The sequence below is a fragment of the Schistocerca piceifrons genome, chromosome 3 (genome assembly GCF_021461385.2).
Source record: "Schistocerca piceifrons isolate TAMUIC-IGC-003096 chromosome 3, iqSchPice1.1, whole genome shotgun sequence".
NCBI lineage: Eukaryota > Metazoa > Arthropoda > Insecta > Orthoptera > Acrididae > Schistocerca > Schistocerca piceifrons.
The window spans coordinates 309,909,047-309,935,356 of NC_060140.1; the positions used below are offsets into that span (position 1 = coordinate 309,909,047).

At 41.4% G+C, this 26,310-nt stretch overlaps 1 protein-coding gene across 3 annotated transcripts in view; it reads right to left on the minus strand.

Moving 5' to 3' along the window:
- LOC124789532 (sialin-like) overlaps positions 1 to 24,264 on the minus strand; it is a 139,417-nt gene extending 115,153 nt beyond the window's left edge. For all 3 annotated transcript variants that reach the window (XR_007016129.1, XM_047256929.1, XM_047256927.1), the window contains exon 1: positions 24,169 to 24,264. Coding sequence is in view for 2 of the 3 variants with exons in the window: in XM_047256929.1 (XP_047112885.1) it covers positions 24,169 to 24,208 (40 nt within the window). In the remaining variant the exon portion in view is untranslated. The remainder of the gene's footprint in view (positions 1 to 24,168) is intronic.
- Positions 24,265 to 26,310: the final 2,046 nt, after the last annotated feature.

The following is a 26,310-nucleotide window of genomic DNA, read 5'->3' on the forward strand; positions in this document are numbered from 1 at the left end:
CAACTCCATTACGTGTTTCCTCCTCTTTGGCATGTTTACCTACTCGTTGCCAACCTAAGGTAGTATATGTTCAAGACTAAAATCTATTCATGATGTTTATACCGTGTGTGTGTATGAGAGAGAGAGAGAGAGAGCTGAAAAGTGTTTTTTATGGAGGTTCGTGGTTTGAACTGTATGGTGTTGTACTAGCTGTTAGCGAGTGGTTGAAAGCTTTGGTGACAGTTGATTTTGCCTTTCGTTTCAATATTCCGTAGAAGGGTTCATGGATAAGTGTGTGTAAAGATGTTGCGTGGTTTTATTATTATATTGGATAGTATTATTGTATTAATCGTCTTTGGGAGAGTTATGCTATTATATTATCTATTAGTGTAAATAATGAATTGCTTGGTATGTGTACTTGATTATTCAACAGGGTTTTTGCTTTGGTTTTCTGTATGTGGTAATTTTCTTCCAGGGATAAGAGGTGTTTTTTACTGTTGATTCCAATTATTTTCACGTCATCTTCTCTAGTGGTTGGTTTGTGGTCGTGTTCTCTTAGGTATTCTGCAAATGTGGAGTGGTTTATCCCATATTTCCAGGCTCTCATGTGTTCTTTATATCTGACATCACATATTCTCCTCTCATACACACACACGGTATAAACATAATGAACAGGAGTTAGTCTTGAACATATACTAAGTTAGGTTGGCAACGAGTAGGTAAACTTGCCAAACAGGAGGAAACACGTAATGGAGTTGCAATATTTACGTTGTGATAAACAGTGTCCACCGAAATAGTTATATTGAGTGGCAAAAGAACAATAGTACACCACAAAAAACAAGGAGAAACATGGTGAACAGTGTGAAGAAGGTGAGAACGAAAAGTTGTCCTTATATGTCAATAATAAAGTGGAAGTGCGATTTCCAGACCAGATGTGAGGACACGCAGGTCAGCAAATCGTAAGTACTTTTGTACAGTCTTAGACATAAAACCTGGCCGCCGGCCGGCCGCCACAGAGACTTAGTCCGAGTCGTTCACTTAAGGTGGCCGATAAAACTGACCGCCCCTGGCAACTCTAAGTCCGGCTATCTGCACAATCTGGCAACAATGTAAGATGCGGAAGTGTTAGGAGGAAGTGTTGTCTACTTCCGAGTGGTTCTCGGACTGGGTGAGCCCGTGGTCTAATGGTTTGCCGGCACGGTAGCTCAGCGTGTTCGGTCAGAGGGTTAGCAGCCCTCTGTAATAAAAAAAACTGAGCTAATCGATCAACAACGAAATTAAACGGATGTCTTACGACGTCCGCACCGAGCAGATGCAACGAACAAAATGAGATTAAAAAAAAATGGTAATCGTCGTGCATTCTAAACTTGAGGTCGCATGTTCGCGTTCGGTGTATTTTTTTTTTTTTTTAACCACATGTCGGTCTAAAGTTGTGAGTCTGATTGAACATGGAAGATAATTCGCTTAACATCCTACCCACCAGCAATAACAAGTATTCCAGAAACAATTCCGCAGGACAGCTCGTGGCTGCGTCGCGATCATAACAGCTTACGCTCGAGCGTTTCCTCGCGCTGCAGCGGCTACCGGCCACCGGCCAGACGCCACCCGCTGCCTGAAATACGGCGCCGCCCATGTGAACACGGCGCGACGCTGTCAGTGTATGTATCAACTGTCATTTTCGAATCTGATGTTCTAATTATCATCTTGCAGTTAAGCATTGGATTTCTGCATACTTGAAAATCATGAACTACAGTTCAGCATTGTAAAATTGAGTCGCAAGTGGAAAAAGGTGTAACATCTGCAACACAACGTTTACTTTTGGTATAACAGAGTGGTGAACGCAGAGGAGGCAGCTAGAAAGATTTGAACTGTGTTTGGCGTATTTTTCGCAAAAACACTCGCTCCAAAGACCGTTCTGGCATGAATGATTTTCCACATCGACTACTGATATATGCGAAAGATTACCATTTTACCATCATGCGACATTTGCATTCAACAGGCAAAGTTCAGAAGTCTGGTGTAGGAGTACTGCATGCTCTAATTCGAAACAACAAAAATCAAAGGAGTGACTATTATTGAACGTCATCAGGTCGCTCATTGAGCAGTCCTATGCAGTACTGATACTGGTGAGGTGTTATGATGCCTTTATCGTTAACTTCCTAAGAAGAAATGAAAGTCTGAGCTCCACTAAAAGACGTAAACTCGAGCAAAGAGTAGTGTGAACATAATATTTTACATCTGATAGCTCCAAAAGTGTGTTTTGGGCTACGAATTCTGCCCCAAGGGGTGTGTGCAACACAGCTGGAATTTGTTGCCAACAACATCCAGGAGTCTCACAGGCACTTGAATTGATAGGGAAGTCCTCTCTCAAGCACTTGTCCCTCTCGTCATATATTCGTAAAATTTTACCTTTCCCGCTCTTGATCGATCAACCGTCAAGGCCATTCATTTCTAGAAGATAACACTCTTAAAACTACACTGGTTTAATGACATTGTTAGAACCAGTGGGTATCTACGGGCGTAGAATTTGTAAACAACTTTAGCATTGTCAGATTGTTTTAGATATCGTGAAAGGAAATTCTGCTGCTGATTAATTTCTCTTTGATGATTACTGTTGCGTTTATTAAACTAATGGAAAATGGAATTAAAATATTCACTGTACTAATACAAATTAAAATCGGCTTACTACAAAAGCATCACGACAGCAGTCTATCTCAGTAAAGCGTTAAGTGTCTGTAAGATGATTGAGCCTATTTTAACAGGAATTTGTAGGATATTACCGACTTTTGATTTCGTAAAGATTTGTATTTACTTCATTTCCTGTATCATTCGCAAGTATTATGATAATGTGGGATTTCATAGATAATTATGTATTCACAGCAACAAAAAATGTGTCGGCAGAAAACAAAAGTGACGCAGTAGCGTACGGTTTTCCCTCTGAGACTAAGCATTACTGAAAGTAGCAAGACGAATTTTTCTCGAGCGTTATCTTATGATTCCCTTATTGAGTTTGTATCTGCCTGCTTGTAGCTCTGCTACAAAAGAATTAAAAATCTGGCCTTCACCGAGTCTCGAAAGGCGAACGAAAGCAGCTTGCACCTGACAGCCAAGCATGTTAGCTGGGAACTGGTTTTTTCCTAAAGTGGGAAGATATCCTTTTGTGGTTAAATTGTTTGCAGATGTCAGTCAGACGTGTGCCATTGGTCTAAGCGTCGGTGTGTTGAATTTGTACCAATGATTTTTCTATACGTTTTTTCAGTCCCAAATAGAGAGTTGAAGTCTCCCGTTAGTATTTTCACGTCATCTTGGTGAATTTTGCTCATAGTATCTTCGAGTGTGTTCCAGAATTGTTCGACATTTTCGGTATTTTTCTTACTTTCGATGTTGGCGGGGGCATGTGCATTGATGAGTGTATATTTTTTACTGGGGCTCTGAATGAGCATAGTCATAAGTCGATTGTTGATGGGTGTGATTTCTTTGACAGAGTTGATGATAGATCTGTGTTCGAGAAATGCAATGCCGAAGATTGGTAAGCTTTTCGCTACCTTTTGTTGTATTTTGCTCTTGAAGATACAATGGTTTCCTTAATGCAAGATTTCATTGTCAGTTAGCCGTGGTTCTTGAAGTGCAAGGATGAGAATTTTTTGTCGCTTGAGTTCTTTTGTGAGATTATTTATTTTTCATATTTGGATCAATGTATCGACGTTTAGTTTGCAAATGCATGTTTTCTGCTTGTAGGGAAATTTACCAGAGATCTTCGATATTCTCTGCCGTGCTGACCAGGACTCCCCAGAATCCGAGAATCCAACTGCCGCCTGTCGACAGCCGGGTTGTGTACCACCAGGGGTAAAGTTGACTTTGCTTGCGTAGTTCATGTTTGCTTGTGTTTCATTGGTTTGGCCTGGGTGATCCCAGGACCGGACAGGACCAGAGGGTGTTGAAGCCTTTGAAAGCGAATATTTTCAGCCGAGATGATTGAGCTAACAGACGGTGACCAGAGTAGCGGTGATTTTCACTCAGACGTGTCTGGATTTTGGGTTCAACGGACTGAGTAGCCATTCAGGATTCTGTTAGAATTTGGTTCACCCGAAGTATTTGATTTCCTCGGTACCGCCCATATTGTGGAGGATTCCCCCTATCCCCAAACGAGATTATTATTTTTATGATTGTTATTATTATTATTATTATTATTATTGTTGTCATCAGCAAATCCGATATGGTGTATCTTCACACCACTGAAATAAATGATTCAAATGGCTCTGAGCACTATGGGACTTAACATCTATGGTCATTAGCCCCTAGAACTTAGAACCACTTAAACCTAACTAACCTAAGGACATCACACAACACCCAGTCATCACGAGGCAGAGAACCACTGAAATAGATGTATATTGTTCGATTCAGTATTTCCATCACATACATATGGGCTATAATTATGTTACGTTGCTGCTAGTAGACATATTTCTCACTTTTTCTTAGACAGTTGCTACCTGTTACTCCATCATAGGAATTTATGTGCGCAGCTTTGTTGCAATACAGACGTTTAATATTATCCGATTTTTGTAATTTCGTTTTGATTCCAGATCGTTCTTATCGAATTTAGCCAGTCAGTCTTAATGTGGAGGTCCCTCTACGACTTTCATCAAATGATGGATTTTGTAAAGCACATTCTTAATCGGACTGTTGAATCTAGATCACTTATCTATGACAGGGCCTGAATTCTTAAACACTGTGGAAAATAATAATCCAATATGCTTATTACAAACACGTTATTTAAATATAAATCCATGAACTAACGAGATAACAGTTTACTTACAGGAGCAGAGCCCCATCCATCATAGCAGAGCAGAGCGAGATTGGTTTCAGGGCCAAGAGAGGATAAAGCTGTTGCCGTTTGTTCCACGATCACCGAACATCAACAAGATATAGAATATGTGGGCAGAGGTAACAAGGTCATTGCCATGTGGACCTACAAATGCACGTGACCTTTGGACGAATATAGAAGTAAACCACCACGGTACACTAAAAGTAAACTCGTCCACAAAACCCATGTGGACAATTATCTGATAATCGGTCAAGCTTTGCTTTGTCGCAGCTCTTTAGCTTACAAGTCCATTTACTTTCAGTCTCCTCCATACAATTCTTGCAATGCAAGGTAATTGAAAAATCTCATCCACTCAACGCCAGCTGAGGAATTGACTGATACATGTGTTGCTCAACACACAGTAGTTGTCACCCTCACTGGGATCAATGACTGTTTTCGTGCGTGCGCGCGCGCGGTGTGTGTGTGTGTGTGTGTGTGTGTGTGTGTGTGTGTGTGTGTGTGTGTGTGTGTGTTTTCGTGTTCACGCACAATCTGAATCAATACTATTAACATTGGAGGGACAACCAACAATAAACATTGCATCGAATATACTGTAAAGTATTTTAATTCGATGGGAAGTTACAAACTCAATTTTGACCCAACCCACGTCCTGCATATTACGTTAAGTAAGATGTATTAACTCCATAGTATCGTTAGCAGAGACAGTGCGCTCTTGTTGTCGAGGCTCGCGACAAGTGCAGCGATTAGCAGTGCCCAATGCCGCCGCGATTTGTTTACGTTGGCTGAGCGTGGACACTGCAGCAGACGCTTCGCCATAAAGAGAAAGAAATCACCTTGGCTCTGATTGCAGTGAGCGGATATCACTACCTGCGTGTTCTTAATAGTAGCCAAAGTGAGACTCTACTCACAGGTGCCATGGAGCAATTGCAACGGGCGTCATGGCACTAGTCATCAGATATTAACCAGTGATGAAATGTCCGCTTTATTTGAATGCCAAGAAAATAGGAACCTTCTCACAAAGGAATGTGAGGTGATATCAAGATTTATCCAACTGCTACAATTATTTGTGTTTTACTGTCTTAATCGGGCCGAAACCTAGAAGGCGTCTTCACCAGACGCGATTCACAATTTTGGAGCTTCTACAGTGGTTGAGTTGGCAATGTATCTTTGCTGTACAATATTGTTATTGAGATCACAGTCATTGGCCTATCCACCAGAAGACAGGCATAGCCTGGCTTATTGTTGTCATTTTTCCTGACGGATACTCTGCCTTTGCTCGAAACGTGAAGACTTAAGGTGAATTCGAACATTCCATATGGCGAAAATTTGATGTTTCTATTCTTCCATCTCTAACATTCAAATAACAGTTACAATAAGCGGCAGAAAAGCGCCTGTGAACCAACAGTTAATAATGCGATCATAATTAGTGGAATCTGACTAATTCCATCTGTCATCTGATAATTGTGAAAAACTACTTTTTCCATCTTCACAGCACCGCAGTATGAACTCAAGGGTTTCATAGGATACCTATACTTAATTTCGTTGTGATCGTTTTCTATGACAGTTGGGGAGCAGCAAAACCATCTGACTTGAAGCATACTTTTCCAGCGGGATTTGAATCTTTCGCTATTCTTGAGGTATCAAGAATGTGAGCAATCACTCATTTCTACAGTATAGGCTAGGGCAGAAAGAAGCAGGTTTCCGACAAAGTAAACAATGAGAGACAATGTCGCTGTCACTTATTAAACAGGAATTGTTCAGAAAATTACAATTAAATCTAGTGAAATGAGTAGGTTGATGCAGCTGCATTCTGGCACTATCACTGAGCTGCCAAACATTTTCCGATAGCACTTAAGATAAAAATGTATGTGTGTGTGTGTGTGTGTGTGTGTGTGTGTGTGTGTGTGTGTGTGTGTCTGTCCTTTCGGACATTCCCGAAAGAACAGACACTAAGAATCGAAATAGACAGCATTGTTAAACCGGTAAAGATTGAAGGACAGATGTCCAGGCTGTCATGAGAATTTAAACAGAACAACGGCGTCAGATGAAAATTTGTGCCTGACCAAGTTCGAACCCGGATTCGTAGTGTCTTTGTTCTTTCGGAAATGTCCGAAAGAAGACACTACATATATATCCATATAGAGGGTGTTATATGGCATTTTTTTCTGCAATTTGTCTATACTACCACCTCCCACAATATTTACTATTCCTCCTGAAACATCCGGTATAATTATTTGGGTCTCAACGGGTCATCGAAAGTTTTCAGTGCTAGACGAATGACATGGTCCGAACCCTCGCGGGAATACAGTGTGGCCGCGAGCGAGTGCAATAACGGCCCGGGGAGGGGAAGGGGGGTGGGAGTAGGGGCGGGGGCGGTGGGTACTGCGTATGCGGCAAAGATGGGAATTCGCGTCTGACGAGGAGCGTGTGTAGATAGGTGCTGCAGAGAGGTTGGCTGCTGTGTCCCGACAGTGCCCACCGTCGGAGGTTCGAGTCCTCCCTCCGGCATGTGTGTGTGTGTGTTGTCCACAGCGTAAGTCAGTTTAAGTTAGATTAAGTAGTGTCTAAGCTTAGGGACCGATGACCTAAGCAGCTTGGCCTCATAAGTTCTTACTACAAATTTACAAAATTTTAAATCCAAAATACTGCATCTCGGTTCTTACAATAGTGCAATAGGTGCGCACTGGTTAGATGTAACTGATGAGACACTCCAACTCGGATTGTGGTTAAGGGCGAATCCCAAGCGCATGGTCACGAACAATTGGGAGCGGAAACTTAATGTCATCGGAACCTTGTTGAAGGAGCATGGCTCAAAAATGGCTCTGAGCACTATGGGACTTAACAGCTGTGGTCATCAGTCCCCTAGAACTTAGAACTACTTAAACCTAACTAACCTAAGGACATCACACACATCCATGCCCGAGGCCGGATTCGAACCTGCGACCGTAGCAGTCGCGCTGTTCCGGACTGCGCGCCTAGAACCGCGAGACCACCACGGTCGGCTGAAGGAGCATGGCATACGATCGTTAGACCGACTGCAGAAAGTTCAGTTTATAAATACATACATACTTAGCAAAATATATCAAGTCGTAGCAGTCTTACCGATACCACAGGTGACTGCACATAAAATATTAGCTGTAGCCTCTTGGTATGTGTGGAAACAAAATATCTTCAAAGTATCCTTCCACACGGCGACTTTGCAGAGGCAAAACGGAGGACTTGGAATTAAAGACGTACTTTTAAACTAATACATGCCACTAAGACAGGCAATACGAAACTTCTGTTCCTCTCGTTAGATCCTGGGGATAGGAACGCTCCTGTTAATGTGGCATGCCAGCATAGATTACGTCCGAAAGTACTATGGCGATTGGAGCTGTGTAAGACTTCCACCAGCACAAACCAACACTAGAACCGTCTATGATTATATTACCAGACATCGTTTTCGCCGGCCGCGGTGGCCGTGCGGTTCTAGGCGCTTCAGTCCGGAACCGCGTGACTGCTACGGTCGCAGGTTCGAATCCTGCCTAGGGCATGGGTGTGTGTGATGTCCTTAGGTTAATCAGGTTTAAGTAGTTCTAAGTTCTAGGGGACTCATGACCTCAGATGTTAAATCCCATAGTGCTCAGAGCCATTTGAACCATTTGAACAACGTTTTCAAAAAACAAAACCCGGTAAATTAACCTACAAAAAACTGGAGGAACGTCTGGAAAAATATCAACAATAAAATTCTGCCAACTAGAGTCAGTGCCGTATGGTGCGACGTTGTAAACGAAGCCATATACACAGCGAAATGATTATGGAAAATCAAATTCAGACCATCTCCATACTGCGACAAATGTCGGCTTGTAGAAACTGTAGCGCACATCTTCTTATGTGAAAATAGAATCAGAATTTGGGACTGGTCTAGGAAGAAATTAGCACTATCAACAGAACCGCAGAACGTCATATACCGATAACTGAAGCTTTACATCCCGACTGGAAATGTTACCCGTCCGCTAAGAATAACAGTTATTCGTGGCTTCTGGGACAGTTTCTGTTTTACGTCGTAACAAACAAAACTTAGAACTTAGAAGAGTACATGTTTTATATTACAGAAGAATATATTAAGCTGAAGAAGAATAACAAATATAAGGAATGGTTTCAAATTTTTTTTTATCTATATGTTGGCTACAAAGAGGTGGACAGTTTCTTTGATTAGAAACAGAATACTATTCTTTAACTTTTTTTTTATTCCTGGAATATTCTTAAGCAGAATACTATTCTTTCACTTTTTTATCCCTGGAATATTCTTTTACGTTGATTCTAAAATCAGAACTGTTCTAATTTGGCAAAATCCCTCCGGCTCCGAAATTTCTTTCATTTGTTGAAAAATAAATGGCTTCGTTACAGACCTCATATGCATCCAGTGCATAATAACTTAAATTATGAATATATTTCTGAATGAATGTTTGCTATGTATTTTTCCGTCACCCTTTTCACTGTTATAAGTTATGTTCTACAAGGAACGCACGCCATTGGAGACTGCAATCTGTAATTTATTTTACCTTAATAACTACATCAATTTTGTTCTACAATTTAAAGTAATATATGGTGATAGGTACGGGGGAGGCATTGTGGCTAGGCCTCGGATCTTCGACCCCTCCCCTCTTTGCCACCGCCTACCTGGCGCTGAAAGTCTTCTCAACTTAAAAAAAATAATAGTGCAGTGATCAGCACGTGTGTCTACTAAGCAGGAGGTCCAGGTTCGAAGCCCAGTCGGTCTCAAATTTTCATCTGCCGTCGTTGCTGTATTTCAACGCGCTGTGACAGTGTGGACGTCGGTCCTTCGATATTTAAGATGCAATTGTTTTTTGAGGCAATAGAGGTGATTTGCGAACATTTGTCTTGCCATCAATGTAACAGGACTTCAACGGCATCCAACCCTTAGTCATTGCTTTGTGCCAACACTAGCCCATGTCATATATATGCGAATCAGATTGTAGTTCATATTTAGTCAAATAACGAATGGTCGGTATACAAGTATGCCGGCCGGAGTGGCCGAGCGGTTCTGGGATCTACGGTCTGGAATTTCGCGACCGCTATGGTCGCAAGTTCGAATCCTGTCTCTGGCAAGGATGTGTCTGATGTCCTAAGGTTTAAGTTCCAAAAAGATGTGTGTGAAATCTTATGGGACAGCATGTTGTTATCAATGGAGAGACGTCTACAGACGTTAAAGTAACCTCTGGCGTGCCACAGGGGAGTGTTATGGACCATTGCTTTCCACAATTTATATAAATGACCTAGTAGATAACCGAGCAAGGTGGCGCAGTGGTTAGCACACTGGATTCGCATTCGGGAGGACGACGGTTCAATCCCGTCTCCGGCCATCCTGATTTAGGTTTTCCGTAACTTCCCTAAATCGTTCCAGGCGAATGCCGAGATGGTTCCTTTGAAAGGGCACGGCCGATTTCCTTCTCAATCCTTCCCTAACCCGAGCTTGCGCTCCGTCTCTAATGACCTCGTTGTCGACGGGACGTTAAACACTAACCACCACCACCACCAGCACCACCTAGTAGATAGTGTCGGAAGTACCATGCGGCTTTTCGCGGATGATGCTGTATTATACAGAGAAGTTGCAGCATTAGAAAATTGTAGCGAAATGCAGGAAGATCTGCAGCGGATAGGCACTTAGTGCAGGGAGTGGCAACTGACCCTTAACATAGACAAATGTAATGTATTGCGAATACATAGAAAGAAGGATCCTTTATTGTATGATTATATGATAGCGGAACAAACACTGGCAGCAGTTACTTCTGTAAAATATCTGGGAGTATGCGTGCGGAACGATTTGAAGTGGAATGATCATGTAAAATTAATTGTTGGTAAGGCGGGTACCAGGTTGAGATTCATTGGGAGAGTCCTTAGAAAATGTAGTCCATCAACAAAGGAGGTGGCTTGCAAAACACTCGTTCGACCTATACTTGAGTATTGCTCATCGGTGTGGGATCCGTACCTGATCGGGTTGACGGAGGAGATAGAGAAGATCCAAACAAGACCGGCGCGTTTCGTCACAGGGTTATTTGGTAACCGTGATAGCGTTACGGAGATGTTTAATAAACTCAAGTGGCAGACACTGCAAGAGAGGCGCTCTGCATCGCGGTGTAGCTTGCTCGCCAGGTTTCGAGAGGGTACGTTTCTGGATGAGGTATCGAATATGTTGCTTCCTCCTACTTGTACTTCCCGAGGAGATCACGAATGTAAAATTAGAGAGATTCGAGCGCGCACGGAGGCTTTCAGACAGTCGTTCTTCCCGCGAACCATACGCGACTGGAACAGAAAAGGGAGGTAATGACAGTGGCACGTAAAGTGCCCTCCGTCACACACCGTTGGGTGGATTGCGGAGTATAAATGTAGATGTAGATGTAGACTTAACTGCTAAGGTCATCAGTCCCTAAGCTTACACACTACTTAACCTAAATTATCCTAAGGACAAACACACACACCCATGCCCGAAGGAGGACTCGGACCTCCGCCGGGACCAGCCGCACAGTCCATGACTGCAGCGCCTGAGACCGCTTGGTTAATCCCGCGCGGCTAGGTTTGAGTAGTTCTAAGTTCTAGCGGACTGATGACCTCAGAAGTTAAGTCTCATAGTGCTCAGAGCCATTTGAACCATTTTTGAAGTATACAAGTATTTACGAACAGCAGAAGCAGCTTTGCAGCTAACTGATCACTTAACCAAGTGCAACATAGAGTACCTGTGTAATGAGTCATTCCAGCTGCATAGCTGAGGGTAATATTTGCAAAGCAATTCATTGCAGAATTAATGTAATACCCCCACGATGATCTCTGTCGTCATACAGTATCATTAGCAGCCCGCGAATGGAGTACTATGTTCGTTAAATCGGATTACTCAAGCTGAGGCCAAATAAAGAGAAGCGACGACGCCACAACACTATCTTTACTTAAGTAAGTAGTCAGTGCTAAATTATGTGCGCCACCATTAACGTTACTGAACACAGTTTGACAGCATAACACCACCACGACTACTGACAACCTGAACCATTATCATTACGCAGTTGTTACTCGCACTGATTACAAGTTGTTGATGTTTGTCAAGAATAGCGTAAAGCGCCTCTGAAGTTTCATTTGCATTACGACTAGGACGGGGGGAATCCTAAATAACAGTAATAGGTCACCCAGCGAAGGGAAGAGTCCACTTATTGTTTCAAGTTCTTGCAGTTTGATATTAATGCAGTTCCCGATGGTTTCACTCTAACGGGTTCTTTTGGCTATCAAAATAATCATGTGGGAATTATAAAAGTGTAATTGCTAGAACGCTCAACTACCTTAATAACACCTCATTCTGGATTGAATACGACTCGGAAAACGACGTTAATTTGACGTTTCCATCCATCACCTGGCGTCTTACCGAATGAAGTCTGAAGTGCACGCACATTTGTGTTGCCTGCCGCATGGATTCTGTGAAGTGTTGTGGCAGCTGGCAGTCATTGCTGAATACAGACATGTGCAAATATCCTCGCTGCTCTAGGGGAACTAGTCTTTGTTGAATTTTTTCCATACCGTAATTAGCACAATAACACAAGGCTTATTCTGCCGAAGAACTTGATTCCCACAAGTCCTTAAATAAGAATCTCCTGCGGGAGTAATGCATGAAAGGAAACATACTGTTGGACAAAAGAATGGACAGCTCCCTGCTTTATGCGTTTCCGATAGCGCCTACGATAAGAATCTGGTGTCATATTATGCTTCACAACCCTAAACTGTTAATTTTTTACTTCATACTAAAACAAAAGTGATGATATGAGAAGAGGAAATGACTTATATGCTTCTAAGGAACTTTAGTTATTCGTGTTTATTTTTTCGCTTCATGAGGGCGTTAATATGAGAGGAGGAAATGAAATATACGCTTCCAAGACACAATATTTCCTTGTGTGCTACTACTGCATACATGAAAGCCCTGCAGTTAATTTTTGTATGTTGCAAAAATCTTGATATCACCCCACATTCCTTTGTGAGAAGGTTCACATTTTCTTGGGATTCAAATAAAGTGGACATTTCATCACTGGTTAATATTCTGATGACTAATGCCATGATACCCGTTGCAATTGCTCCATGGCACCTGTGAGTAGAGTCTCACGTTGGTTACTATAAGAACACGCAGGCAGTGATATCCGCTCACTGCAGTCAGAGCCAAGGTGATTTCTTTCTCTTTATGGCGAAACGTCTGCTGCAGTGTCCACGCTCAGCCAACGTAAACAAATCGCGGCGGCATTGGGCACTGCTAATCGCTGCATTTGTCGCGAGCCTCAACAACAAGAGCGCACTGTCTCTGCTAACGATACTATGGAGTTAATACATCTTACTTAACGTAATATGCAGGACGTGGTTGGGTAAAAATTGAGTTTGTAACTTCCCATCGCATTAAAATACTTTACAGTCATATTTGATGCAATATTTATTGTTGGTTGTCTTTCCAATGTTAATAGTATTGCTTCAGATTGTGCGTGAACACGAAAACACACACACACACACACACATACACACACACACCGCGCGCGCGCACGCACGAAAACAGTCATTGATTCCAGTGCGGGGGACAACTACTGTGTGTTGAGCAAGACATGCATCAGTCAATTCCTCAGCTGGCGTTGAGTGGATGAGATTTTTCAGTTACCTTGCATTGCAAGAGTTGTATGGAGGAGACTGAAAGTAAATGGACTTGTAAGCTAAAGAGCTGCGACAAAGCAAAGCTTGACCGATTATCAGGTAATTGTCCATATGGGTTTTGTGGACGAGTATACTAGTAACCAACCCACCCACGATCATTACGAATGATTTCTCGAAGGCGTAGGGGCAATGATTTCATTAAGTCGTCGACAGTGTGGTTTACTTCCCACCATGCGTTTTCGATATTCGTCCAAAGGGCGCTTGCATTAGTAGACCCACATGGCAATGACCTTGTTACCTCTGCCCACATATTCTATATCTTGTTGATGTTCGGTGATCGTGGAACAAACGGCAACAGCTTTATCCTCTCTTGGCCCTGAAACCAATCTCGCACTGCTCTGCTATGATGGATGGGGCTCTGCTCCTGTAAGTAAACTGTTATCTCGTTAGTTCATGGATTTATATTTAAATAACTTGTTTGTAATAAGCATATTGGATTATTATTTTCCACAGTGTTTAAGAATTCAGGCCCTGTCATAGATAAGTGATCTAGATTCAACAGTGCGATTAAGAATGTGCTTTACAAAATTCATCATATGATGAGAGTCGTAATCGGATATCCACATTAAGATTGAATGGCTGAATCCGATTAGAACGATCTGGTATCGAAAAGAAATTACAGAAATCGGATAATTTAAACGTCTGTATTGCAACAATGCTGCGCACATAAATTCTTATGATGGAGTAACAGGTAGCAACTGTCTAAGAAGAAGTGAGAAATATGTCTACTAGCAGCAATGTAACGTAATTATAGCCCATATGTATGTGATGGAAATACTGGATCGAACAATACACATCTATTTCAGTGATGGAATGATACACCATATCGGATTTGCTGATGACATAATGACAATAATAATAATAATAATAATAATAATAATCCCGTGTGGCGGACAGGGGAAATCCTACCCCATATGGGTGGTACCGAGGAAATCCTACCCCATATGGGTGGTACCGAGGAAATCAAATACTGCCGGCCGGGGTGGCCGAGCGGTTCTAGGCGCTACAGTCTGGAACCACGCGACCAATACGGTCGTAGGTTCGAATCCTGCCTCGAGCATGGATATGTGTGATGTCCTTAGTTTAGTTAGGTTTAAGTAGTTCTAAGTACTAGGGGACTGATGACCTCATAAGTTAAGTCTCATAGGGCTCAGAGCCATCTGAACCACTTTGAATTCCATTACTTGGGGTGAACAAAATTCTAACACAATCCTGAATGACTACTCAGTCCGTTGAACCCAAAATCCAGACACGTCTGAGTGAAAATCACCGCTACTCTGGTCACCGTCTGTTAGCTCAATCATCTCGGCTGAAAATATTCGCTTTCAAAGGCTTCAACACCCACTGGTCCTGTCTGGTCCTGGAATCACCCAGGCCAAACCAATGAAACACAAGCAAACATGAACTACGCAAGCAAAGTCAACTTTACCCCTGGTGGTACACAACCCGGCTGTCGACAGGCGGCAGTTGGATTCTCGGATTCTGGGGAGTCCTGGTCAGCACGGCAGAGAATATCGAAGATCTCTGGTAAATTTCCCTACAAGCAGAAAACATGCATTTGCAAACTAAACGTCGATACATTGATCCAAATATGAAAAATAAATAATCTCACAAAAGAACTCAAGCGACAAAAAATTCTCATCCTTGCACTTCAAGAACCACGGCTAACCGACAATGAAATCTTGCATTAAGGAAACCATTGTATCTTCAAGAGCAAAATACAATAAAAGGTAGCGAAAGGCGTATCAATCTTCGGCATGGCATTTCTCGAACACAGATCTATCATCATCTCTGTCAAAGAAATCACACCCATCAACAATCGACTTATGACTATGCTCATTCAGAGCCCCAGTAAAAAATATACACTCATCAATGCACATGCCCCCGCCAACATCGAAAGTAAGAAAAACACCGAAAATGTCGAACAATTCTGGAACACACTCGAAGATACTATGAGCAAAATTCACCAAGATGACGTGAAAATACTAACGGGAGACTTCAACTCTCTATTTGGGACTGAAAAAACGTATAGAAAAATCATTGGTACAAATTCAACACACCGAAACGCTTAGACCAACGGCACACGTCTGACAGACATCTGCCAACAATTTAACCACAAAAGGATATCTTCCCACTTTAGGAAAAAACCATTTCCCAGCTAACATGCTTGGCTGTCAGGTACAAGCGGCTTTCGTTCGCCTTTCGAGAATTGGTGAAGGCCAGATTTTTAATTCTTTTGTAGCAGAGCTACAAGCAGGCAGATACAAACTCAATAAGGGAATCATAAGATAACGCTCGAGAAAAATTCGTCTTGCTACTTTCAGTAATCCCTAGTGTCAGAGCGAAAACTATACGGTACTGCCAATTTCATAATGCCACTTTTGTTTTCTGCCGACATATTTTTTGTTGTAGTGTTGTAGTGAATACATAATTTTATCTATGAATTGCCACATATTCATAACACTTGCGAATGATACAGGAAGTGAAGTACATACTGAAAGACTGAGCGAAATCTCGCGAGACACAAAGTCTCATATTTTACTCTGTCTAATATAAGTTAATTTTTATTCTTTCTTTTCATTTTTTTACGTAAATATTGCTTCGTTATTTCTATATGTACCATAAGTACTCTATTTAAAATCAGTCAATTGTTTCACATAAATATTGCTTCTTTAGTTGCCTATCATAAGTGCTCATTTATATTCATATTGTCAGTCAAATGGGAATTAACATTCTCCATTAACAGGAATCTCCTTAAAACCGCCTTTCTATATCTGTTATTTTCATCCTCGTCACTACCACTACTACTACTATTATCTTTATCGTAACCACTACTGCCACTTTCCATCTTTCTTTTCGCTCCCTTCTCCGATACCACCAGCCTGTCTTTCACCTTTAGCCCACAGACGCTTGAGTCAGTCACGACCTTGGACACACCTGTAAATATGTCTTCCCCCGCGAAATCCAGCTTTTGTCCCTCTTCCGGCCAGCAGGTAGACGGAGCGCGCTCGGTCCTACAGGCGGCCACAATGGGACGGACCGGTTCCGGCGGCGGGCTCTTTGTGGCCCACGCGAACGCTCAGTCGCTAACGGCTCACTTCGACGAGTTCTGTGACCTGTTCTGCCAATCGCTGTTCCATATTATCCTCGTCTCTGAAACTTGGTTGAAACCAAACATTTCTTCCGACGCTATCCGAATCACTGGTTACTCTCTCCTAAGGGCAGATCGTGAAACACGACGCGGGGGTGGTGTGGGTGCCTATGTTCGCTCTGATCTGAGACCTACTATACTATGCACATCGGATGCAAAGGGCGAAGGAGAAGCAGAGTTCTTGTTTTTCGAAATAAATACATCAAATCAGAAACTGCTAATTGGAGTAATCTATAAACCTCCAAACGTCGGTGCTATGTCCTCCTTTCAGTCTGCCCTGTCCTCGCTCGTGACACTGTATGAACACATAATCATTATGGGCGACACAAACATCGACTTACAGTTAAAATCTCCCTCTGCAGAAAAACTTAGGAGACTGTTCCACTCCAATGATATGAGTTTAGCACCGCTGGACCCAACTCATCACACGCCACACAGCCATACACTCATAGATATAATAGCAACAAAGCGACCAGATAAAATAATTCGCGCCAATCAGACATCCGCTCCAGGACTCTCTGCTCATGACGTGATTTTCTTAAATTACTCAGTACATACTACCAAAGAAAAATCTCACCTGGTAACCTACAGAAACCTAAAAAATGTTAACCATGACGCTCTTCAAAAGGATTGCTCAGACATCCCTTGGCATGATATAAGCAATGAACCGACTTTAGACGGAAAAATTCGGGAATTATGTCGCAAAATTATTGCACTGTATGATAAACATGCTCCTCAACGCACTGTCAAGGTAAAGAGAGCTCCCGCTCCGTGGCTCACCACTGCATTACGCCAGTTAATGAATGAACGTGATGCTGCACATAGGGCCTTCAAGCGTAACCCAACTCCCGAGGCGTACGAAGCTTATAGGAAACTCCGAAATAGAACCAAGCAAAGCGTGAGGAATGCCAAAATCAGACATGCCCGCTCTGTCGTATGCGGCATATCAAAACCTGCCGCACTGTGGAAAAAGCTGCGCAGTTTCGGTATAGGGAAGCGAAGATCTGACGCTGTTTATCAAGCGTCTGCAGAAGAATTAAACGATTTCTTCTCAACAGCCGTAAACTGCCACGCAGCGACAAATTACCAGCCCCAAGATATCAATCTCTCGAGAGACAAGTTTTTCCTAAAACATGTCACTACCGGCACAGTACACAAGGCAATTATGAGAATCTCTTCCGAGGCAGTAGGAAATGATGGAGTGAGCATTGGCATGATTAAGAACGTCGTAAACACTATTACTCCAGTTATCACAGACATCTTCAACCTGTCTCTTGTCAGTAGTACATATCCTACTGAGTGGAAGCAAAGCTTAATTCAACCTATACCCAAGACTGACAACCCTAAGTCGCCAGGTGACTACAGGCCGATCAGCATACTTCCTGCAATATCTAAAGCCCTAGAACACATCGTCCATGAACAGCTGACAGATTACCTCAAAACTCATAACATCCACGACAAATATCAGTCAGGTTTTCGAAAGCACCATAGTACAGCAACTGCATTAATCAAAGTAACTGATGACATTAAACATGCTATGGACAGACGTGAAGCTACCATCCTAACACTGCTTGACTTTAGCAAGGCTTTTGATACAGTTGACTTTGATATATTACTAATTAAAATGAAGCAGTTGAATTTCTCAAACAGCGCAATACACTGGTTCGACAGCTACCTCAAAAACAGAAGTCAACAAGTCATTTGTGGATCGGAAAAGTCATCATGGAAAAACGTGCGCTCTGGAGTTCCCCAAGGCTCCGTCCTTGGTCCATTACTCTTCTCACTGTACATCAATGATATTTCTTCAGTGATTCACTCCTGCAACTACCATCTATATGCCGACGACATCCAACTGTACATAAGTGCAAGCCCCAAGAACATTGCTGACGCAGTAGCGAGTATGAACGCAGATCTTTGCTCTGTTTCTCGATGGGCACAGAACCTAGGTCTGAAACTAAACCCCAAGAAATCCCAGGTCATACTTATATCTCATCCAAAGTTAATCAGTCGGTACTTTCGCGAAACAGTCCCTCAAATACTCCTCAATGGTACCCAACTACCATACCAAAAAACAGTAAAAGACCTTGGAATAATCTTGGATGAACACCTAAACTGGGAAGAACAAACAGTCACAGCTTGCCGGAAATCGCTCTCCTCCCTACATGCAATTCAAAAGTTTAGAAAAATATTTCCATCCCACGTTAAACAAAAATTAGTCCAAACACTAGTCTTGCCTAATCTTTACTACTGTGATGTAGTTCAACATGGCACAAATAATGAAAATTCGAGATGCCTTGAGCTAGTGATGAATGCTTGCGTTAGATACGTATGCAACATACGGTTGTATGATCATATCAGTCCTTCATACTCCCAGCTAGGTTGGATACGCCCACATAAGGCACGCGATCTCCACACGATGTGCTTACTTCATCGATTTCTTAGCCACTGGTGCCCCCAATACTTATCTTCTCACATTAAACACCTATCATCATTCCACAACCGCAATACCAGATCGGATACGTCTAGCATCTTGGCTGTACCTTTACATAACACAAAATCTTTCTCCGTGTCATTCTCCATCTCAGCCATACGACTATGGAACGCGCTCCCCTGTGATCTGCGTCTTATCCAAAACCATTCAACATTCAAGAGGGAACTTAAGACTTACATATTAGGGACGGTATAGCCACCATTGTTGTGCCCCCCCCCCCCTCATCTTTTTCTTTCTCCTCTCCATCATAGCTTCGAATTTTACCATTCTATTTCTCTTCCTCTAACCTATCTACCTCTTCTATATCTCTTTCACCCCATTCCATCGTCTTATGTCTCTGCTTGATGAGAATAACTTACAAGCTGCAAGAATATAACGAGAAAATTCCCAACTAGCAATAGGACTGACACTCATATAAGAAAAATATGTTTACTTTCATATACATAGTCATTATTATTATTATTATTATTATTATTATTATTATTTTTATTATTCTTGATTGTTATAATTATTTTTTGATTGTTATAATTATCATTGTACTACTTTTATAATCTCTATTTTTTTTCTTTAACATTAATACTGTATAACATGTTATATGTCCTAATTTTCTGTAGACACTGAAATTTGTTGAATCTGAGTATGCCTGGTTAGGTGTAAGAGAGGGCCTGAAGGCCCTAATCTTGCCAGGTAAAATAAATGCATAAATAAATAAATAAATACAGATCTTTTCGGGGTCAAAAGTCGGTAATATCACACTAATTCTTGTTAAAATAGCCTCAATCGTCTTACAGACACTTTATGCTTCGCTACAGTCTGGGGCCTGCAACCACTACGGTCGCAGGTTCGAATCCTGCTTCGGGCATGGATGTGTGTGATGCCCATAGGTTAGTTAGGTTTAACTAGTTCTACGTTCTACGGGACTGATGACCTCAGAAGTTAAGTCCGATAATGGTCAGACCCATTTGAAACACTTTTGAACTTAATGCTTTATTAAGATAGACTGCCGTCGTGATATTTCTGTAGTAAGCTGAATTCAATTTGTATTTGTACAGTGAATATTTTAATTCCATTTTCCATTAGTTTACCAAACGCAACAGTAATCATCAAAGAGAAATTAATCAGCAGCAGAATTTTCTTTCACGATATCTAATACAATCTGACAATGCTAAAGTTGTTTACAAATTCTACGCCCGTAGATACCCACTGGTTCTAACAATGTCATTAACCCAGTGTAGTTTTAAGAGTGTTATCTTCTAGAAATGAATGGCCTTGACGGTTGATCGATCAAGAGCGGGAAAGGTAAAATTTTACGAATATATGACGAGAGGGACAAGTGCTTGAGAGAGGACTTCCCTATCAATTCAAGTGCCTGTGAGACGACTTTCCTATCAATCTCCTGGATGTTGTTGGCAACAAATTCCAGCTGTGTTGCACACACCCCTTGGGGCAGAATTCGTAGCCCAAAACACACTTTTGGAGCTATCAGATGTAAAATATTATGTTCACACTACTCTTTGCTCGAGTTTACGTCTTTTAGTGGAGCTCAGACTTTCATTTCTTCTTAGGAAGTTAACGATAAAGGCATCATAACACCTCACCAGTATCAGTACTGCATAGGACTGCTTAATGAGCGACCTGATGACGTTCAATAATAGTCACTCCGTTGATTTTTGTTGTTTCGAATTAAAGCATGCAGTATTCCTACACCAGACTTCTGAACTTTGCCTGTTGAATGCAAATGTCGCATGATGGTAAAAAGGTAATCTTTCACGTATATCAGTAGTCGAGACTTCCTTAATGTGGAAAATCATTCATGCCAGAACGGTCTTTGGAGCGAGTGTTTTTGCGAAAAATACGCCAAACACAGTTCAAATCTTTCTAGCTGCCTCCTCTGCGTTCACCCCTCTGATATACCAAAAGTAAACGTTGTGTTGCAGATGTTACACCTTTTTCCACTTGCAACTCAATTTTACAATGCTGAACTGTAGTTCATGATTTTCAAGTATGCAGAAATCCAATGCTTAACTGCAAGATGATAATTAGAACATCAAATTCGAAAATGACAGCGTCGCGCCGCGTTCACATGGGCGGCGCCGTATTTCAGGCGGCGGGTGGCGTCTGGCCGGTGGCCGGTAGCCGCTGCAGCGTGAGGAAACGCTCGAGCGTATGCTGTTATGATCGCGACGCAGCCACGAGCTGTCCTGCGGAATTGTTTCTGGAATACTTGTTATTGCTGGTGGGTAGGATGTTAAGCGAATTATCTTCCATGTTCAATCAGACTCACAACTTTAGACCGACATGTGGTTAAAAATATATATATATACACACCGAACGCGAACATGCGACCTCAAGTTTAGAATGCACGACGATTACCATTAGACCACGGGCTCACCCTGTCCGAGAACCACTCGGAAGTAGACAACACTTCCTCCTAACACTTCCGCATCTTACAGTGTTGCCAGATTGTGCAGATAGCTGGACTTAGAGTTGTCAGGGGCGGTCAGTTTTATAGGCCACCTTAAGTGAACGACTCGGACTTAGTCTCTGTGGCGGTCGGCCGGCGGCCAGGTTTTATGTCTAAGACTGTACATAAAACAATCGCGATGTGAACTGAACAAAATTGCAGCGTTATAGATCCCATTGATGATGCCTTAGAACAAGAGAGAGGGGAAACGCGTATGGGATAAGTAAATAAAGTGGCAGCAAGAAAGGCAGTTTTTTTAACAAAACAAGTATCAATGACAAAAAGTTGACAGAGAGCTAATAGCATTAAAACATTCTTAAGGAGAATTGAATATTAGGACCTACTGGCACGAAAATAAATGGTTATATCCACAGGATACATGGAAAAATTAACCATAAGAATAGAAACGAGTACACAGAAATACAGTGTCTAATTCTGTTTAGGAATATTAGGATCTGCAGGCACAGTTGACATGTCTGACAACAAGTAATAGCACACTATCACAGTTAGGCCAACATAACTGAACGACGAGTAACGAACTTTTTCGAAGATAAATTTCTTGTTTTTACCCTTTATAAATTACTACCTATTTAGGAAACTAAACGCATCTTTCTATGGAGTATAAGACTATAATGGAAAGGACAAAATGTCTACTTTTCTTATATAAACACTGTCGAGGAAAAAGCCCCTGTGTATAAACTAGGTAGTGCTTAAACCAAAAGTCGACTGAGCCACACAAAGTACATACCATATTAAGAAAAACGCGTGACATAAGAGGATCATCCTCGAACATGTGGTTGTTAGAGGTAGCCATATGGCAACAGAACAAGATATTCAAATGCGACTCCAATAAAATAGAGCTAAAGTTTTTCACACACACACACACACACACACACACACACACACACACACACACACACACACATATATATATATATATATATATATATATATATATATATATATATGTATATATATATAGGGTGAGGACAGGGAGGAAATTTGCCTATTTACCTATATACTGTGCGTACTGTTGTATATATCCTTTTTAATCATATCTTTAGGTTAATACTTAGATTTTTTAATTATTTATATTTTTAATGTAAGGTTGTTCCGCTAATTCTATGGGTACAATACAGCGCCACTCTACTAATACGTTCATGTCATCTGGCGACTAGTGATGTCAGTTAAGCTTTGCGATAACGTCATGCTATCAGTTAAGTTCCAATACGATGGATGGTACACATGACCCTGTATTCTGTATGAAGTCTTTGTTCTTATTTCTGGTATGTCTTCTCCCGTACTTTATGTGTTGTTAATTACATTTGTGCCTACGACTTTGCATTCATCCTTGTCAGATATTTCTGATGATGAACAGAGCCAAAAACTCGTCAATAAACCATTTCTGAAAAGCAAAGTCAATATCTAGTTGTCTTAGCGACGTTTTCAGTAGTTTACATTATTGTCGCATGCCTTCTACGGGACTTCATGTTGCACCTTCAGTTATTATGTGAAGACTTGGCGAAAAAAAAAGATTCGCACTTTAATAAAACTAAAACTTATTATTAACTGTATAAAATATCTGAGTAATGTTGCTAATTTATTTTTAGTAAAAATACAACAGAAGCGACAAAAAAGGAAGGGGAAATCTTTGGTTTCCAAATCCAGGAACCAAATCTTGATTATCTGTCCGTACAATTAACATGAAAATGGCGACAGGTGACATAAATCAGCTGACTGTATTCGATGTGCAGACTTCGATTCAGTAATTACAGCCTAATAAATCTAAATTATTGATTGGCGACTCCATGGAGTATTCTGTGCACCACGACCAAATAGTGGATAGAATTGGAAGGAGAATCAGCATTGGTCGTATTTTTTTGTTTTATTATCCGCAAAATCGATTTCGGTCACTTAGTGACCATCCTCAATGCTGTAATATACAATTAAAATTGGTAGGCACTGGTATCAACAAGCTGTAAGCTGTAAGCTTGTTGATACCAGTGCCTACCAATTTTAATTGTATATTACAGCATTGACGATGGTCACTAAGTGACCGAAATCGATTTTGCGGATAATAAAACAAAAAAATACGACCAATGCTGATTCTCCTTCCGAATCTATATTATGTCACTTGATAATTTTATATAGTCCATGGATCTCAACTCCAAAAAATTATTAAAACGTAATACTATTTACCATTATCGATTCCAAGAAGGTAACATCCACTGGCTAGCGAAGGCTACTGTTGATTCACAAACAAATAATCACAAAACACAAGATAAGAATTATGTAATCTTGGAATATTATAAACAAAGTGACAATTCGAGGAAAAGCCTTGAAAGTGATCACTCGCAGGAATGGCCAGATGAATGGAAGAAACAACTCAGCGGATTAATGAAGAGATTCTGATATGCTACGAGAGTAAAAACAGTCAGGCGAAGTAAGAAGTTTGTATCTGATGTTTAAATGCGTGAAACGAGCGAGAAAGGGATAAGAAACATTCGTAGACGCAGATAATGTCACACCTGCGCTGTCCTGAGGCGCCGTCGTCACAGCAGCCGACATTCTGTTCCTGAAATAATTCACTTGCTTGCTGAAGATCTCTTTCGCGACTTGCACTGCAGCCACCTACTGCACTGTTTTGCGCTGGTGCGCCTCTATTTATACTCTCTGGCGGCTGTAGCAGAAAATACGAAGAGTGCCGAAGGGGAAAGCGCCGAGGTGTATTTTAACAGATGCCGAGGTACTCAAGAAATCATCCAACAACCACTGTTGCTAACGTGTGTTGCGTAACAGCCACATGACATCATTTTACATACGACACTTGACGCCTTGCAAGGCCATATGAATCTCCTGTCCTGCTGAAGGAGAAGCTTAATTCTTATTAAGCACAGCGCAAACAACTTCTTGTGTTGGGCGGCTCACCCGCATGAAGAGAGGAGCACACAATGAGCTGGACCCGCGAAACGCTACTTGCAGCTCTCAGTTTTTGCTCCCACAGAAAGCAAAATATCGGGACAAAGACGATTGTTCACGTGAATAGCTACTCCTACGCTTTAAAATTAAGCTTCACGCAGAACAAAATGTGTAATAAAAGTCATTGCCACCGAATTTCACTTCCATAGGCTAGATTTACACAAACAATTCCACGCTTACTTAAAGCCAATTTTCGTTTACATACTCTTCCTCTACGGCGGAGAAGAAGAGTTGCATTGGTAAAGAAAATTATTTGAATTGTGGGTATGTGCACACATTGTCCGCTGCCGTGTTAACAGGCTCCTAAATTCTAATTCGCGACGGCGTAAATATTTATTATTACATGCGCAACAAATTTTGTTCGCGGTGGAAATCGGACTTCGTAATGAAAGAGTAGATGTGAGTTCTGACAAAGTTTGTTACCGTCAATAGCAATCCAAAAATTCAGAGTTAACATTTTGTTGATTTTCATCGCAATTACTGACATAGATTAACTTCGCCTTCTCGGGTATGAAAGGTCATTTAATTACAGATTCCTAATATATCTTGATGTATCGTTTACTACCACCTATGATTGAGGCGAGGACGTCTACGTAGGACATGTATGTCATACTTAAAATCGCTTTTATAGTCACTATGCACAGACTTCACACATTTCATTCGTATTTAGTTCGTTCACTTAAAAAATAATAATAGAACGTTACAAAAAAATAGTAATATATGCTATGGGTGGCATCGCTTTTTACGATATCTCGCAGGTTACAAAGTTATATTCATCTATCCACTTGAAGAATGCGGACCCAAAGTCCAACGATTAGAATCAAAACGCCTCAAAGGCCGGTTCGTTGTTAATGTCTTCGAGTTGCTAGTTAGTAGTGTTGGGTCAACACGGGTTTACGCCAAATCGAGTTGAAAGTTTGCGTAAACGGAGTTGGGCAAAAAAAAAAAAAAAAAAAAAAAAGAAAAACACAGAGAGAACATTCAATGATTCAATGCCGGTATGTCTTTCGCGTCTGAGCAGATTACGATTCATTACAGTTAACCAAACAGAGATTCGCGGTTTCCCAATCGATGGTTATATTCACGAGCTTAATGGGTACTATATAGGGCGCAATTTTTGGTCTTTCGGCTTGAAATTTGAAAGATAGACTTATGAAAATATTCAATTCACGTGGGTCATTGAAGATATAGTTATTTGATTCGGATAAATTCGGGTTCGCTCGGTGGGAAAGCGGCGGTGAGCTACGAACTAGCGAGAAACAAATCGTACGCAGCTCCATCAGCCCTGTAACGCGTTTAAGTGGAGTTAGTAATAATCTCAACCCAAATTGGCCCGTTTCATAAACCAAGTTCACCCTACGCACGTTCAGAGCGTGTTAGTAGGAAATCCTGAATTAACGTTCGATATCGTTTGCAATGTTCAGTCTGCTCAGGTTGTAGCTTCTCTTAAAATACAATAACCAAACGAAGTTGGCAGAATAATTCTTGTAGCGTTCGTTTCTCTCGTTAGCGTCTGCGCGGTTTGCGTACCTGCTTGATTGAAGTTTTGGTTCTTATGTGAAATCGGCAGTCAGATTTGAAATCACTCTTTTTCTTGCCTGACATCCAAATATCTGTTGTCAAAGCATTATTTTCCACCTATTACTATTTTTTCTTGTAAGCTATATACTCATTATTATATAACACTATTA